The 18,081-nt window shown below is 39.4% G+C and overlaps 1 protein-coding gene across 1 annotated transcript in view; it reads right to left on the bottom strand.

The window, feature by feature from the left end:
* LOC130911204 (adenine phosphoribosyltransferase-like) overlaps window positions 1-18,081 on the bottom strand; it is a 45,539-nt gene that overhangs the window by 3,111 nt on the left and 24,347 nt on the right. Inside the window, exons 3-5 of the mRNA XM_057829013.1 lie at window positions 5,523-5,708; window positions 5,354-5,447; window positions 1,730-1,876 (exon numbers count right to left, since the gene is read on the bottom strand). Coding sequence (XP_057684996.1) covers window positions 1,730-1,876; window positions 5,354-5,447; window positions 5,523-5,645 — 364 coding nt within the window. The 5' untranslated portion in view covers window positions 5,646-5,708. The remainder of the gene's footprint in view (window positions 1-1,729; window positions 1,877-5,353; window positions 5,448-5,522; window positions 5,709-18,081) is intronic.

Below are 18,081 nucleotides of genomic sequence, written 5' to 3'. Positions count from 1 at the left end.
TAACGGGGCGCGGGGCCGCTGCGTAGGGGGCCTATTTTCAAAAACTTAAAATTCAAATATTTTCAAAACCAAAGTCGCTAGCAGCCTAAAACACAAACAGGTACCTCCCTTAGGCATATATGAGTCTCCATGAGCAGCGGTATCAAAAATTTCAAATTTTTAAAATCTTGTTAAATTATTATTTTTTTTAAAAATAAAAGTATAACAAAGAATGGCTATAAAATTCTCATATTTTACTTTAGATGTTAAAAAAATCACGAAATGCAGAGATGATCACCTACAGTGGGGCAAATAAGTATTTAGTCAACCACTAATTGTGCAAGTTCTCACATTTGAAAATATTAACGAGGCCTGTAATTGCAATTGTCAACATGGTTAAACCTCAACCATGAGAGACAAAATGTGGAAAAAAAAAAAACAGAAAATCACATTTTTAAACATTTTTTTTAAAGAATTTATTTGCAAATCATGGTGGAAAATAAGTATTTGGTCAATACCAAAAGTTAATCTAAATACTTTGTTATGTGCCCTTTGTTGGCAATAACGGAGGCCAAACGTTTTCTGTGACTCTTCACAAGCTTTTCACACACTGTTGCTGGAATTTTCCTCTAGAGCAGTAATGTTTTGGGGCTGTCGTTGGGCAACACGGACTTTCAACCGCCTCCACAGATTTTCTATGGGTTTGAGACCTGGAGACTGGCTAGGCCACTCCAGGACCTTGAAATGCTTCTTACGAAGCCACTCCTTTGTTGCCTTGGTTGTGTGTTTGGGATCATTGTCATGCTGAAATACCCAGCCACGTCTCATCTTCAATGGCCTTGCTGATGGAAGGAGATTTTCACTCAAAATCTCTCGATACATCGCCCCATTCATTCTTCCCTTTACACTGATCAGTCGTCCTAGTCCCTTTGCAGAAAAACAGCCCCAAAGCATGATGTTTCCACCCACTTGCTTCACAGTGGGTACGGTGCAATTCAGTATTCTTTTTCCTCCAAACAAGACAACCTGTGTTTCTACCAAAAAGTTCTAATTTGGTTTCATCTGACCATAACACATTCTCCTAGTCCTCTTCTGGATCATCCAAATGCTCTCTAGCGAACCACAGACGGGCCTGGACGTGTACTTTCTTCAGCAGGGGGACACGTCTGGCAGTGCAGGATTTGAGTCCCTGGCGGTGCATTGTGTTACTGATAGTAACCTTTGTTACTGTGGTCCCAGGTCTCTGTAGGTCATTCACTAGGTCCCCTCTGTGTGGTTCTGGGATTTTTGCTCCCCGTTCTAGTTATCATTTTGACGCCACGGGGTGAGGAGTGAGTTGAAAGTCCGTGTTGCCCAATGACAGCCCCAAAACATCACTGCTCTAGAAGAGCTCTGCATGGAGGAATGGGCAGAAATTCCAGCAACAGTGTGTGAAAAGCTTGTGAAGAGTTCCAGAAAAGGTTTGGCCTCTGTTATTGCAAACAAAAGGTATATAACAAAGTATTGAGATTAACTTGTGCTCTAGACCAAATACTTATTTTCCACTATGATTTGCAAATAAATTCTTTAAAAAACAAAAAATATGATTTTCTGTTTTTTTTTTTTCCACATCCTGTGTCTCATGGTTGAGGTTTACCCATGTTGACGATTACAGGCCTCTCTAATATTTTCAAGTGGGAGAACTTGCACAATTAGTGGTTGACTAAATACTTATTTGCCCCACTGTACGCAACCACTCACAGCATCTTACCAGGTTTAAGCACATCCTCTCGTACCTCCATGGTCTTCTCCCTGCCAGTGTAGTCGGTGTAAGTTTGCTGTTGGCTGCTCACGCAAAGATGTCCAGCTTTACGCACCGCAAGGAAGCCTTTGCCCAGCGTGGTGGCGACAGATGCACCTTAAAAACCGGCAAGAGTTCAAATAATATCAAAACCCAGTTAAAAGTTAATTTAAAAATAACACGCAAAAGTAATCCAATGTTAAATATAACTGAATGACGTTTAAGAAATATATTTTAATGAACATCAACTGTAAAGGACCTACTGAATGATTCTCCAGTTGAAGCAGCAATCGTCTTCCGGAACTAAATTTAGTCATTTTGGCAGCAGCTTAGTTTAACTGACATAGGAGAAGGCCACTGAACAGTGACACTCCTGAAAAAGTATTGCAAAAATTAAATGGTTTCCAGTGTCAATGGTAGCTATATGAGACAACTTCATTGAGAATGGGGTTGTTAAGTTCATTCAGTTATTGTCAAAAAGTGCCAATTTTTGGACTGTAAAGTACTCTGTGCTCATTTGCTTAACCTCTTATCAACTACTTATCAGTCATCAAAACCTTACTAAGATATATAGTTTATCAGTAATTAAACTATGTGTGTGATTTTCCATATTTGGCATTTTGAAATTCCTCAACTTTAACTGGTTATGACTAGGGTTGTTCCGATCGTGTTTTTTTGCTCCCGATCCGATCCCGATCGTTTTAGTTTGAGTATCTGCGGATCCCGATATTTCCCGATCTGATTGCTTTTTTTTGGCTCCCGATTCAATTCCAATCATTCCCGATTATTTTTCCCGATCATATACATTTTGGCAACGCATTAAGAAAAAAATGAATAAAACTGGGACAAATATATACATTCAACATACAGTACATAAGTACTGTATTTATTATGACAACAAATCCTCAAGATGGCATTTACATTATTAACATTCTTTCTGTGAGAGGGATCCACGGATAGAAAGACTTGTGACTTTGTAAATTGTGACTAAATATTGCCATCTACTGTATTTGTTGAGCTTTTAGTAAATGATACTGCAGCCATGCCCCAATGCATGATGGGAAGTGGAACCATGACTGTGCGTCGTGCTACCAATGGATATATCTTCTCTGCTTTGGGCAATAACTTAAGGTGTTAAGACAAAGATCAATTGCCACCTTGCTTCCCCACATTGCTTCCCATGATATTTCTAATCATAGGGCGAGGGATTGCAAGGCTTTAGCCAATTGAAGAAAAGCTCCAAAGGCTGCCAAAATCCACTCTACGCATTTAGCGCTGCCTTCTAGCTCTCTATATAGGTAAAACAGCATCAATACAGATTAAGCGCGACAATGAGTGAGAGGGTCGTGCATCGCATACATTAATTGCCTTAATTATTTTAACGTGACACATTTTTTAGGAAATTAATTGCTGCCGTTATCAGGATATTTTTGATAACCCTACCTTAAGCCTAAACTAAAGACTCTGGATAAGTGTAACATATTATTTCTGTAACGTTAAATACAATTAGAAAACGATTTAATTAAAATATATTTATATATTAAAAAAAAGGTATGACCGATATTTTTTTGCCGATTCCGATACTTTGAAAATGACGTGATCGGACCCGATCGATGCCGATCGATCGGGATATCTCTAGTTATGACACATTAAAAATGTAAAAAATTTGGAAAATATAGGAATAAAAAGATGTCCAAAAAGGCATGTTTGGACTGTTTTAGTTTATGAATACTCATAGAAAAATTGGCGAGCGGTCCATTGTGACAGGTAGGAGCTGACAGCAATCATTCTTGAGTTAAAGTGCCTATGACAGCATAAACCATGTTTATGTAATATTTCCTGCGGCATTTTATGGACCTGAATGAAATGGACCACTTAAATGTGTGTGGAATCGACCGATTTATATATTCAATTTTTTAAATCCTGCGCCATTAAATGTGTGATTTACTGGATTGAGGAAGAATACGAATGTGACGTCACCCGCGTCGGCATCTCACAATACAGCATTGCTTTATAGCACGCAGATGGACTTTGCATTCAGCTGATTTTGCGGATTAATTAGTTTATTTTTCGCGTCATGCCAGCAGAATGTGCTGCAGATTTTTGTTGCTGCACCAGGGAGAGGCGTGTGAGCCTTTTTGGGTTTCAAAAAGTTCCCGTTCACCATGGAGATTGGCCAAAACAAGTCCGACAACTGTGGGACCATTGGACTTACGAGGAGGTGCGTAAACTACGTGTTTTGTATGATGTCAAATACTGGAATCATGGTGCACGTTTTAATAAGGAGGTGGCTTGCATTTTGTGGCTGACAATGCTCTTTGTCCACCGAGAACGCCACTCGGATGATGACCGGCGGCTTGTCGGACACCCCCCTCGGTCTTTTTCGCGTGCCCGACGAGAGAGTGCTTTACTCTGCTTATGCTAGTGCAGCCCCCCGCTCTCATCTGCGTTTCTCCATACCGTTCAGCTCCGTGTGCCCGGCAATAGACCACTATCCTCGGGTTGGGCTCGGTCAGCCACTCGCCCCTCTGACGTCGGCTGGTTTGTTTGGCGGTCATTCTCCAGCTTCTCCCCTGGCAACGAGCACTCCTGCCTGCCGCAGGGGAACAAGGAACCGAAACTTGCTCAATGCTGGAGGCTGGCTGATCGGTGAAGCTGGGGTAGTTTTGTGCTATTTTTCATTTTCGAAAGGCGAAAAAGATTGGAACAGCTGCTCGGCGGTCATTCTCCGGCTGCTTACCCGGCAATGAGCACTCCCGCCCGCAGCAGGGGTACGACGAGCTGTAACTTGCTTGCCGTCGGGGGGTTGGCAGATCGGTGAAGACAATCAACCACACTGCCAGATGTCATGTACCGGGGTAATTTTGTGTGATTTTTCGTTTTCGAAAGGCGAGAATCAGACTTGGAAACGCCGCTCAGTTCGGGTTAGCGTGTCGGCTAGCTCTGATGCCTCCTGTTTTGTTTATGCTTTTTCCTCCGTCTCCGAAGCCGAGGCAGGGAATTGACAAAAGCTGGATTAACTCCGGTGGCATAATATACCATTCGGTAGGTGTAAGAAGTCGACAGTTTTGACCATTATGCAGTAAATTTGCCATGTTGTACGGAATAAATGCTTTTTTAAAAAAAAAAATTCATATTCCATTTAGCACAAGACTGCTATTAGTCATGACCATACCATTTATTTAGCAATTGGGGAAAAATACCTAGATAAAAAGAATATCCTGTAAAAATATTGGAGTAGAGAGATTGAAACAGTGAAAGTTTTTGCTGTCTCTTCGTCACATTTTCCTCCTTCTGAATCTTCCCCCTCAATGGGCTGAATTCTAAATCAGATGAAATCGTGACCCTGCCGACATCATCCTCCAGCTGGGGACGCCAGAGCGCTATAATGACAGGCAGGGCTAAACAGCAGATGAGAAGACTAATTTCTCGTCATCTGCGCTTTGCCAAATTGTTGTATTTAGTCGAATCGTCTCAAAATATGATTGTAATTCACATAATAATGCTATTTAAGATTTTTTTTTTTGCTGTCACAGGCACTTTAGGTGACCTTAATATTACTGTAGTGTTAAAGATTGTATTTTAACTTAGTACCTAGAATGAATCCCATGGCGTCTATCCCGGCCACCAGGTCGATGGTGTCGTTCCAAAAGGGGCTGAGAATATCTTTGACACAGTCTGCCAGGGCCTGGGACGGTTAACAGCCGCTTAGTCAGTCAGCGGATTTGGATGAAGTTTGTCTCCGGTTGAGTGGAGCAAATACCTGCGAGTTGCAGTACAGTCTGGACGGGTCCAGCCAGGCAAACGACGGTCCCTTGCTGTTGGGTGCCATTAGGGCCAGATACCAGCCTCGGGGACGCTCATTCGGGTGTTCCAGCGTGTCCATGGCGCTCAAAGAAGTCAGAAGGGGGAATGAACTGCACTGTGGCTGAGTGAGCCCCTCGACCAACTATAAAAGGGGAATGCAGGGGGAGGAGGGGCTGCTTGCGACACTTAAATTAGGAACTTCTAGTTGCGAGGAGCTTGACAAGTGGACAAATAGAACATTGTTGAATCGTCACTTGCCAAGTCATTTAAATTCGTGTACAATTAACTTATGCTTTAACTAGTCCGATTCATTTTGACTGGGAATGAACTGTTCATTCCCAGTCAAAATAAATTGAACGTTGAGCGCTATCAATGGCACTGAAAGGTGAGCATTCACAGCGAGTCCTCTCGGTTTACACTGCTGGCCAATGGACAATGCTAAATTTCTTCCAGAAAATGCTTGAAATTACCGTATTGGCCCAAATATAAGAAGGCCCTGATTGTAAGATGACCCCCTCTTTTTCAAGACTCAAGTTTGAAAAAAGACTTTTTGAACACCAAATTAATTTTTATACAGAAAATAATTACAGTACATCCGAAACAAATGATTCAAACAATATATTTGAGAGAAAAAGCATGTTATTTTGCCTCATTCAAATCTTAATATCTGAACATTTAAATATGTAAACTAGTGCTGCAACGATTAATCGATTAACTCGAGTATTCGATTAGAAAAAAATATTCGAATTAAATTTTATTCGTTTAATTAAAGTGGCATTGTAATGGTTTATGTTGAAAGTGTTTGCATTTAGTTTTACTGATTGGGGTGGATACACTGCCCTCTGGTCTGCCTCATTTTACATGGCTGAATCCAATTGCTCCCTGTTAAGACCAACGTAAGCTAAGTTTTTGTTTGAACTCATGTTTTTTTATGCATTCATAATTTAGTTCATAGACATATTTAGCCGTTTTTTTTTTGTGGCAATATGTGTCTGAACCATTTGTTAAGAGCATTGTAAAAAAAAAAAAAAAAAAAAAAAAAAAAAAAGTTAGCATTTTATAGCATTTAAATAGCAAAAGTCTGCCAGCTTAAGTTAGCCAATTGTTCTTTTGTTGTACATCGATCCTCTTTTTCTTTTTTTTTTTTAATATAATTTGAGGTTCAGCTCAGGTATTTTAATTTTTCATGTCACTTATCCGATTAATCGATTACTCGAACTAACTAGTTCATCGATTAATCGACAACTAAAATAATCGATAGCTGCAGCCCTAATGTAAACTAAAGTGCATTCACATTCGTAAATGAATGGCTTCTGGTTTTTGAAATGTAAATAAACCAATCTATTGTGATAAAACAACAAAATTGCAATTACTGCATTAACCATCAAAGTGAAGTCTAACTGTAACTGTAGTCTTGAAACAAATCTGAATAAGGACAAACATTGCAATAAAATAATGCAAACTGGTTAAACTTGAGAGTAGCTGAGATCTGTCATGACAGAACATCGCTTCAATGATATCTGGCGCCATCTAGCGTCGTGAATGGGTATAATGTCTAGACCGCAAATATAAGACGACCTCCTCTTTTTCAGTCTTATTACAATGCAAATAATACCGTCTCATATTCAGGCCAATACGGTACAAATGCTTTGGTATTAATAACCTCATTTATTTAGCCTGCAATGACAAAACACAAAATAGAATGGGAAAAAAATTAAATCATTATCCTTTTATACAAAACTCCAAAAATGGGCCGGACAAACGTATTTGCACCCTTTAAAAAATCTTGTGATTCTTCTCTAATTTGTGTATTTAACGGCACCTGTTACTTACCTGTGGCACATGGTGGTGGCAATAACTAAATCCCACTTGCAGCCAGTTAAAATGGATTAAAGTTGACTCAAGCTCTGTCCCGTGTCCTTGTGTGTACCACATTGAGCATGGAGAAAAGAAAGAAGACCAAATAACTGTCTGAGGACTTGAGATGCAAAATTGTGAGCATGGGCAATCTCAAGGCTACAAGTCCTTCTCCAAAGACCTGAATGTTCCTGTGTCTACCGTGCGCAGTGTCATCAATAAATGTGATAAGACCATGGCACTGTGGCTAACCTCCCTAGATGTGGACGGAAAAGAAAAATTGACGAGAGATTTCAACGAAAGATTGTGTGGATGGTGGATAAAGAACCTCGACTAACATCCAAACAAGTTCAAGCTGTCCTGCAATCCAAGGGTACAACGGTGTCAACCCATACTATCCGTCTGCGTCTGAATGAGAAGGGACTCTATGGTAGGATACCCAGGAAGACCCCACTTCTGACCCAGAGATATTAATTAAAAAGACAGGCTGGAGTTTGCCAAAACTTACTGAGAAAGCCAAAAACGTTTTAGAAGAATGTTCTCTGGTCAGATGAGACAAAAGTAGAGCTTTTTGGGAAAAGGCATCAACATAGAGTTTACAGGGGGAAAAAAAAAACAAAAAAACAAGGCCTTCAAAGAAAAGAACACGGCCCCCACAGTCAAACATGGCGGAGGTTCCCTGATGTTTTGGGGTTGCTTTGCTACCTCTGACACTGGACTGCTTGACCGTGTGCATGGCATTATACAGTCTGAAGACTACCAACAAATTTTGCAGCATAATAAAGAGCCCAGTGTGAGGATATCTATATATAGATATTTATTGATAACGGAAGTGTTTAGTCGCAGTTATTTTGTCTTAAGGTTGTGCTACCAAGTATTTGGCTGAGGGTGCCAATACTTTTGTCCGGCCCATTTTTGGAGATTTGTGTAAAATGATAATGATTTTTCCCCCCACTATCTTTTGTTTTTTTTTTTTCATTGCAAGCAAAATAAAAGAAATTGTTACCACCAAAGCATTTGTAATTGCAATCATTTTCTGGGAGAAATTGAGCATTGTCTGACAGAATTGCAGGGGTGCCAATACTTTTGGCCATCACTGTAAATGGAGTGGATGGTTCTTAAATTAAAGATGTTACTTAGCCAATCATAAAATGATTGATGTTTTTAAGATTAAATGTATTTACAATTTTCTAAAATAAATTCAGAGGACTCCAGCAATCATTTAAAAAATATATATATATATTTTTTAAAATAATAACAGGCATCAGTTGTTTGCAGATTTATGCTACCAGGTGTCCTAACTTAATTTGATTTGTTTCAATAAAAAGAAAAAAAAAAAACATAATCAGAAATGAATCTTCATAATCATTTTTGTAATTGAACAAAAACTTTTTCTCTGAAAACTACAAAAAGGATATAAATATGATTTTTTTCCAAAAAATTAGGGCTGTCAAAATGATCGCGTTAACGGGCGGTAATTAATTTTTTAAATAATCATGTTAAAATATTTGACGCAATTAACGCACATGCCCGCTCAAACAGATTAAAATGACAGCAGTGTGATGTCCACTTGTTACTTGTGTTTTTTTTGTTTTGTCGCCCTCTGCTGGCGCTTGGGTGCGACTGATTTTATGGGTTTCAGCACCATGAGAATTGTGTAATTATTGACATCAACAATGGTGAGCTACTAGTGTATTTTTTGATTGAAAGTTTTACAAATTTTATTAAAACGAAAACGTTAAGACGGGTTTTAATATAAAATTTCTATGACTTGTTCTAACATTTATCTTTTAAGAACTACAAGTCTTTCTATCCATGGATCGCTTTAACAGAATGTTAATGTTAATGCCATCTTGATGATTTATTGTTATAATCAATAAATACAGTACTTAAGTACAGTATGTTGAATTTAAATATCCGTCTTATCTTTACATTCCAACAATAATTTACAGAAAAATATGGCATATTTTATACATGGTTTGAATTGCGATTAATTACGATTAATTAATTTTTAAGCTGTGATTAACTCGATTAAAAATTTTAATCGTTTGACAGCCCTACAAAAAATATAACCTAATTGTCATCATTTGTAAAAATGTCTTGCCTGAACTAAACACAATCAAAATGTAAAGAAAAGGTTATGGGGGGCAGAAACCCCTCATATTTTCAAGAAATTCAAATTATGCAAACATATTTTCAGATTGACTTTTTTTGATTAGGGGGAAAAAAGAACAATAAAACAATACCCCCCAAATATTTCTCTCTTAAATGATTAATAATTTAAAAAATCCTTGAAGAAAATATTACTTATTATTTACTAAAAAAAAGTAGGGACAAGCGTAGTGGGATTTTTTTTTTCAAAAATTGGAAAATGAATATAAAATCAAAAGGAAAAACTACCTCTAAAAATGTGTTTTTGAATTTTATTCTTAAAAAATATATTTTCATTAATTCAGAACTACATACACTTATAGTTTTAATTTTTCCATGATTATTATTCTCATTATTCTCTTTCTTCGGGGTTTTTCCACACCTGTTCTCTTTGCAGTGAAAATGCCCATACAAATGCACTTTCCAATGTTGTCCTGAAGAGGGCAGTATATATGTATGTACAGTATTTGTCTAAAATTGGCCTATGACTTGTCTTGCTCTCCTCCCCATCCTCCTACATCAAGTGGAGCGTTGCCTCTGACGATATGACATCATTTCTCTCCGCCTTCCTCCAATCCGATTGGTGTGCCTGGAGGAGAGGCCTGTGCCTGACCCTGTGCCTGTTAAGAGCAACCGTGTGACTGCAAAGCTGACAAGAGCCTTTTCTTTTGGCGCACTCAGCAATGTCGAGCAGTTCTCGGAAACCTTGACACTGACGTTAAAAATGCTTTTAGGTACCAGCTGTTTCGGACTGCTTGACCTGTGTGTTGTCTGTTCCTTTCTGGATCATCCGAGTATCTTCCTCCACATTCCACAGTCAAAAGCTTTTACCCCCTTCCCTTATTGCCTCTTTGCATTAAGATGTCGGTCACGGTCGGTTCATGCTTGTTTCCATGGCGATGCAAGAAACTTCCATGTTTGTTCGTTCCCAAAGTAAATCTTCACTTTGGAGGAAAGGGGGTTTTGGTAGAAAAAGACATTTTATCACGTCAAGTTAATTTATGTTGCCCTTAATACAGTGCCTTGCAAAAGTATTCGGCCCCCTTGAATCTTGCAACCTTTCGCCACATTTCAGGCTTCAAACATAAAGATATGAAATTTAATTTTTTTGTCAAGAATCAACAACAAGTGGGACACAATGGTGAAGTGGAACAACATTTATTGGATAATTTAAACTTTTTTAACAAATAAAAAACTGAAAAGTGGGGCGTGCAATATTATTCGGCCCCTTTACTTTCAGTGCAGCAAACTCACTCCAGAAGTTCAGTGAGGATCTCTGAATGATCCAATGTTGTCCTAAATGACCGATGATGATAAATAGAATCCACCTGTGTGTAATCAAGTCTCCGTATAAATGCACCTGCTCTGTGATAGTCTCAGGGTTCTGTTTAAAGTGCAGAGAGCATTATGAAAACCAAGGAACACACCAGGCAGGTCCGAGATACTGTTGTGGAGAAGTTTAAAGCCGGATTTGGCTACAAAAAGATTTCCCAAGCTTTAAACATCTCAAGGAGCACTGTGCAAGCCATCATATTGAAATGGAAGGAGCATCAGACCACTGCAAATCTACCAAGACCCGGCCGTCCTTCCAAACTTTCTTCTCAAACAAGGAGAAAACTGATCAGAGATGCAGCCAAGAGGCCCATGATCACTCTGGATGAACTGCAGAGATCTACAGCTGAGGTGGGAGAGTCTGTCCATAGGACAACAATCAGTCGTACACTGCACAAATCTGGCCTTTATGGAAGAGTGGCAAGAAGAAAGCCATTTCTCAAAGATATCCATAAAAAGTCTCGTTTAAAGTTTGCCACAAGCCACCTGGGAGACACACCAAACATGTGGAAGAAGGTGCTCTGGTCAGATGAAACCAAAATTGAACTTTTTGGCCACAATGCAAAACGATATGTTTGGCGTAAAAGCAACACAGCTCATCACCCTGAACACACCATCCCCACTGTCAAACATGGTGGTGGCAGCATCATGGTTTGGGCCTGCTTTTCTTCAGCAGGGACAGGGAAGATGGTTAAAATTGACGGGAAGATGGATGCAGCCAAATACAGGAACATTCTGGAAGAAAACCTGTTGGTATCTGCACAAGACCTGAGACTGGGAGGGATATTTATCTTCCAACAGGACAAATGATCCAAAACATAAAGCCAAATCTACAATGGAATGGTTAAAAAATAAACGTATCCAGGTGTTAGAATGGCCAAGTCAAAGTCCAGACCTGAATCCAATGGAGAATCTGTGGAAAGAGCTGAAGACTGCTGTTCACAAACACTCTCCATCCAACCTCACTGAGCTCGAGCTGTTTTGCAAGGAAGAATGGGCAAGAATGTCAGTCTCTCGATGTGCAAAACTGAAAGAAACATACCCCAAGCGACTTGCAGCTGTAATTGGAGCAAAAGGTGGCGCTACAAAGTATTAACGCAAGGGGGCCGAATAATATTGCACGCCCCACTTTTCAGTTTTTTATTTGTTAAAAAAGTTTAAATTATCCAATAAATTTTGTTCCACTTCACGATTGTGTCCCACTTGTTGTTGATTCTTGACAAAAAATTAAAATTTTATATCTTTATGTTTGAAGCCTGAAATGTGGCGAAAGGTTGCAAGGTTCAAGGGGGCCGAATACTTTTGCAAGGCACTGTAAGTGTTAAAAGGCTTCCCAGCCCGACAATTTGACAATTGATGAGGATCTTGGGAATGAAGCTCATTCAGAACATACAGTGCTGGGCAAAAGTATTGGCACGCCTGCAATTCTGTCAGATAATGCTCATTTTCTCCAAGAAAATAATTGCAATTACAAATGCTTTGGTTGTAAAATCTTCATTTATTTTGCTTGCAATAAAACACAAAAGAGAATGAAAAAACAGAAAATAAATCATTCAAATCCGGACAAAAGTATCGGGACCCTCAGCCTAATACTTGGTAGCACAACCTTTAGACAAGATAACAACCGCTTCCGGTATCCATCAGTTGGATTCTTACAATGCTCTGCTGGAATTTTAGACCAGTCTTCTTTGGGCAACTGCTCAAGGTCACTGAGATTTAAAGGGTGCCTTCTCCAAACTGCCATTTTCAGATCTTTCCACAGGTAATCTAAGGGATTCAGGTCTGGACTTAGTGCTGGCCACTTTAGAAGTCTCCAGTGCTTTCTCTCAAAGCATTTTCTAGTGCTTTTTGAAGTGCGTTTTGGGTCATTGTCCTGCTGGAAGACCCATGACCTCTGAGGGAGACCCAGCTTTCTCACACTGGGCCCTACATTATGCTGCAAAATTTGTTGGTAGACTTCAGACTTCATAATGCAATGCACACGGTCAAGCAGTCCAGTGCCAGAGGCAGAAAAGCAACCCCAAAACATCAGGGAACCTCTGCCATGTTTGACTGTGGTGACAGTGTTTTTTTCTTTGAAGGCCTGGTTTTTTCCCCCCCGTAAACTCTATGTTGAGGCCTTTTCCCAAAAAAGCTCTACTTTTTTCTCATCAGACCAGAGAATATTCTTCCAAAATGTTTTTGGTAAGTTTTGGCAAACTCCAGCCTGGCTTTTTTATGTCTCTGGGTCAGAAGTGGGGTCTTCCTGGATACCTTACCATAGAGTCCCTTTTCATTCAGACGCTGACTGATAGTACCGGTAGACACTGTTGTTAACCTCGGACTGCAGGACAGCTTGAACTTGTTTGGATGTAAGTCAAGGTTCTTTATCCACCATCCCCACAATCTTTCGTTCAAATCTCTCGTCAATTTTTCTATTTAGGAATCTAGGGAGGTTAGCCACAGTGCCATGGGCTTTACACTTATTGATGATACTGCGCACGGTAGACACAGGAACATTCAGGTCTTTGGAAATGGACTTGTAGCCTTGTGATTGCCCATGCTTCCTCACAAATGCTTGTCAAGTCCTCTGACAGTTCTTTGGTCTTCTTTCTTTTCTCCATGCTCAATGTGGTACACACAAGAACACAGGGCAGAGGTTGAGTCAACTTTAATCCATTTTAACTGGCTGCAAGTGTGATTTAGTTTTTGCCATCACCTGTTATGTGCCACAGGTAAGTAACAGGTGCTGTTAATTACGCAAATTAGAGAAGCATCACATGATTTTTCAAAGGGTGCCAATACATTTGTCCAGCCCATTTTTGGAGTTTTTTGTAAAATGTTAATGATTAAAATTTTTTTCCATTCTCTTTTGTGTTTTTTTTTCATTGCATGCAAAAAAAATGAAGATGTTAGTACCAAAGAATTTGCAATTGCAATCATTTCATGGGAGAAATTGAGCATTATCTGACAGTATTGCAGGGGTGCCAATACTTTTGACCAGCACTGTATCGGGAACTACTCCCGCTTTCCAAATTTCATCATTTTCACGGTTAAAATTCCCAATAATAAGACATAAATTACATCGTTGCCCACATTAACGAATGCTGATTTGCTGGTGAAAAATAAAGAACACATGTAGAGGCTGTTCTGGTGGATTCAAACAATGGAGAAATTTTTGTGGATCCTTTCTGTTGATTATGGGACAAATTCAGGTGACTTTCTTTTATTTTCACATATTTTTCTGTTCATTTTGGGGCATTCCTTGGTCACTTCCTGTTGTTTTTTGGGTGAAAAATAATGACCAATAGTTTTTTTTGGCAAGGTCGGAATTGAAAATCAATAGAAGTAAATGGAAAGGTTTTTGTGCGTGGCAGATCAGTGTGAATTGAAGAACAATGCCAACGTGTTTGGTTAAAGCAACACTAAGTAACTTAAAACCATTATAAAATATTTTCATAACATTTGTGATGATATGTTGACTGACAACTAGTTGAATGACACCTCTTTTATATTTTGAGGGGTTTGTATCGCTTTCACTGGCACTAAACTTTGAGGGTGGCAGGAACCCTTGCACACAAAAACCCCCCTACAAATACGCTAATTGCTTTACGGCATACGTCACTTCCCCCTTCCCTATTCATTATATAGACGGAAGTCAATGCGAACGCTTTCGCGCAAATTCTATAAAGATGGCAGAGCAACAAAAGAGACAAAAAGTTTTGTCCTAGGAGGAAAATAAAGGGAGGCTATCAGGATACTCAAGAATAAACATTGGCCCAGATCAACCAAACTCATCAACGCTGACGAGTTCGGGTGGGGTGGGAGGTTAGCCACACTAAAGCCTAAGTTATGCTCTCGCGTTGCGGTGACGGCACAGTGACTACGGCGTCATTCGCCATTCGATGGTTCTCTGGCCAGGTGACGCGTTGCTCTGCAATTCACCGCGAAGCCACTAGAGGGGTGTGGCGTTATGTTTGTACGGTTTTGGGGCATGCTTGTTGACTTCCTCTTTTCTAGTTTAACGGAGAAAAAAATCAACAATGCATGATGGAACGCTTGAATGTGGAATATCAGTCTAAACATTTCATTTTTGTTCTTAAACCAGATGGACCATGAATAAAATTAATTGATCTGTTATTTTTGTTCTGGCTGAGATGTATTGACTCATGTCTAGCATTAAAAAGCTCAAATAAAAGATGTAAAAAAGTTTCTTTTTAAATTGAACAAATATATTGATCGCTTCCACACATATCCAAACGGTCCATTTCATTCAGGGGCATAAAATACCACGTGAGATATGCTTTTTGCTGTCATAGGCACTTTAACTTATTCACTCCCAGCCATTTTCACTGGTGCAACCCCCTTCGCTCCCAGCCGTTTTACTGGATTTTGACTGTTTTTGCAAGGCCCACAGAAAATTCTGTTCTATTGCTATATTAACATTGAACCCACCAAAAGAAAGATTTGACTCTTCTTTCCGCAGTAAAAAAAAAGTTCATATCTTTTTCCATTCTGTAGAAATCAGCATTAGAAAATAGCTTAGTTTGAGCAATTTTCCAATTTCTGATGAAAAAACAGAGAAATTGAGCTTTTTGTGAACGCATACATTTCCAGTGTTGGGCATGTTACTTTGAAAAGTAATTAGTTATAGTTACTCACTACTTCTCCCACAAAGTAATTAAGTTAGTAACCGAATTACTCTATAGTAAAAGTAACTAGTTACCAGGGAAAGTAACTATTTCCGTTTCTTTAAAAAGAAGTTGTTGTATGTCAAAGAATTTGAAATTTTCTCAGCAGTATTCGAGTCAGTTGTGTTATAGAACCTTGTAATATTTATTGCACCTCATCAGCAACAGATTTATCCTACACTTGAAGTGCAACAAAAATAAACAGTAAACAACATAATAAAATAACAATCAGCAGTAAATAATATAAAGTGATTCAGCAGATTTGAATTTCTTAGCACAGATGCGAACAAAAGCTTTGCCCCTGGACATAAATTACACTTTACATGCACGTTCTTTCCTTTAATTTCAACCAACTTGAAGTAGTGTTTATATCTCCACCTCGTAAAGGACAAATGTTCCTCTGAATGCTCTGCCATCATATCCCTCTGCATCTGTTTTGCGGGTGTGTGTTTGCCGCACGCACTGTTCTGGTTTGTGTGTGAAAACACCGGCTCTGATTGGCTTACCATGACACATGACTCAAACCCTCAGCCAATCACAATCACTTCCATCACATCTATCCAAGGGGTGCATTCGGGTAGCCTCGTCCCCCTACTCCTCCCGTCACCCTCAAAGCCTCTGCTGTCCTCAAGATAGAAGCAGCATTCTTTCTGGCTGACAATGGGTTATGGGAACGAGGCTAGCATTCAGGTGTAGCAAGCAAGGTTTGGAAAGCATTGTCTAATTGAATGAGCAGGGATAAACAGCCTCGCATCATAAGAAGTACGTGTGCTATTCTCGAACCTGAACGCACCCCAAGTCTTGGATGACAAATAAACAAGAGCAGAGTGGACTCGCTATTGCTGGTAGTTTCTTCAATTTATTCAGAGTAAGTAATGCACCGCTTTTGACCGTCAGTAACGGTAACGGCGTTGTAACGGCAGAAAAAAAAAATTAGTTGGATTACCCCGTTACTGAAAAAATAACGCCGTTGTTATTTATAACAGTGTTATTCCCAACACTGTACACATCAAACATTGACTTTAACACAGCTATTTTTTGCTGTAGTTACATCCCAAACATCTGAATAATGTTTTCCTTTTACAAAATAACATAAACAACAAGACAAATAGAGCTTTTGATCGCAAAATAACAATTTATTCACCCATAACTAATTGAGAGATGACGCTGTTGTTGCCGGGACAGCTGGGGTAAACTTTTCCCTCATTGCCGCCTGTCTCATAAATATGGATTTTTTTCAGTCTTTCTTTTGTGGTGACCACTGCCTCGTGGCAGAGTTCGCCTGGGAAACTTGTGTTCCTGGGGGGGGACTGGTTTGGCCGTGTGTGTTTCCGTGCAGGACACTGGAGGGTGCGGGGGTTGCGAGCGGCCGAGCACGGCGGTGCAGGCTCTGCTCGGCGAGCAGATCGGACTCAACGGCATCGTCCGCTGCACTGGTGGTCCCGGTCGTTCTGCTCGGTCATCCAGTGCCTGGCATCCCGGGCGTCCTCCCGGTTGTTCTGCTCGGTCGTCCGCCGCCTGGCAACCTGGATGTCCATTCGGTCGTTTCCCAACGGCGCCCCGGCCGTGCGGCCCGGCCGTTTGTTCCGTTGAATCGGGTCGGGGGTCTTACCAAATGCGCTACTGCTCTCCAGTGGTCAGTTTTATTTCTTTAATATGGATTTTCAGCATTGTGCTTTGGAGGTAGGTTGAATCAGAACCTAGAATTGTCTCTTGTGAAAAAAAAAAACCCGTAAAAGACATATAAATACTGTATGTCTTTGGGACACTGAAACAATTAAAAATTAGGGCTGTCAAACGATTAAAATTTTTAATTGAGTTAATCACAGCTTAAAAATTAATTAATCGCAATTGAAACCATCTATAAAATATGCCATATTTTTCTGTAAATTATTGTGGGAATGGAACGATAACACACAAGACGGATATATGGATTCAACATACTTTACATAAGTACTGTATTTGTTTATTATAACAATAAACAAGATGGAATTAACGTTATTAACATTCTGTTAAAGCGATAAATGTTTGTACAAGTTATAGAAATTTTATAGTAAAACCCCTCTTAATATTTTCGTTTTATTAAAGTTCTTAAAATTTTCAATAAAAAATAAACTTGTAGTTCACCATTGTTGATGTCAGTAATAATTATGGTGCTGAAACCCATAAAATCAGTCGCACCCAAGCACCAGCAGAGGGTGGCAAAACACCCAAAAACACAAGTAACAAGTGGAAATGACACTTTGCTACGTCAAATACGTCAAATATTTTAACGTGATTAATTAAAAAAATTAACGCCCGTTAACGCCATAATTTTGACAGCCCTATTACAAATAAAACTTATTTTTACGTTTTTGGGGGCAAATGAGTTAAGGCAAAACACTACTACTTTTGTCCGCTGGTGTCGCTAAAACCGACCAAAACTGAAAAGTTACATCGTGTTGCTTTAAATTTGCAATTGGAAATAAATGTTTATGAATTTAAATTTTTGATACATTTTGGATT

Source organism: Corythoichthys intestinalis, unplaced genomic scaffold (assembly GCF_030265065.1).
Source record: "Corythoichthys intestinalis isolate RoL2023-P3 unplaced genomic scaffold, ASM3026506v1 HiC_scaffold_23, whole genome shotgun sequence".
NCBI classification, from domain to species: domain Eukaryota; kingdom Metazoa; phylum Chordata; class Actinopteri; order Syngnathiformes; family Syngnathidae; genus Corythoichthys; species Corythoichthys intestinalis.
The sequence above is the reverse complement of the archived record's forward strand: the minus strand, read 5'-3'. Positions and strand labels throughout refer to the sequence as shown.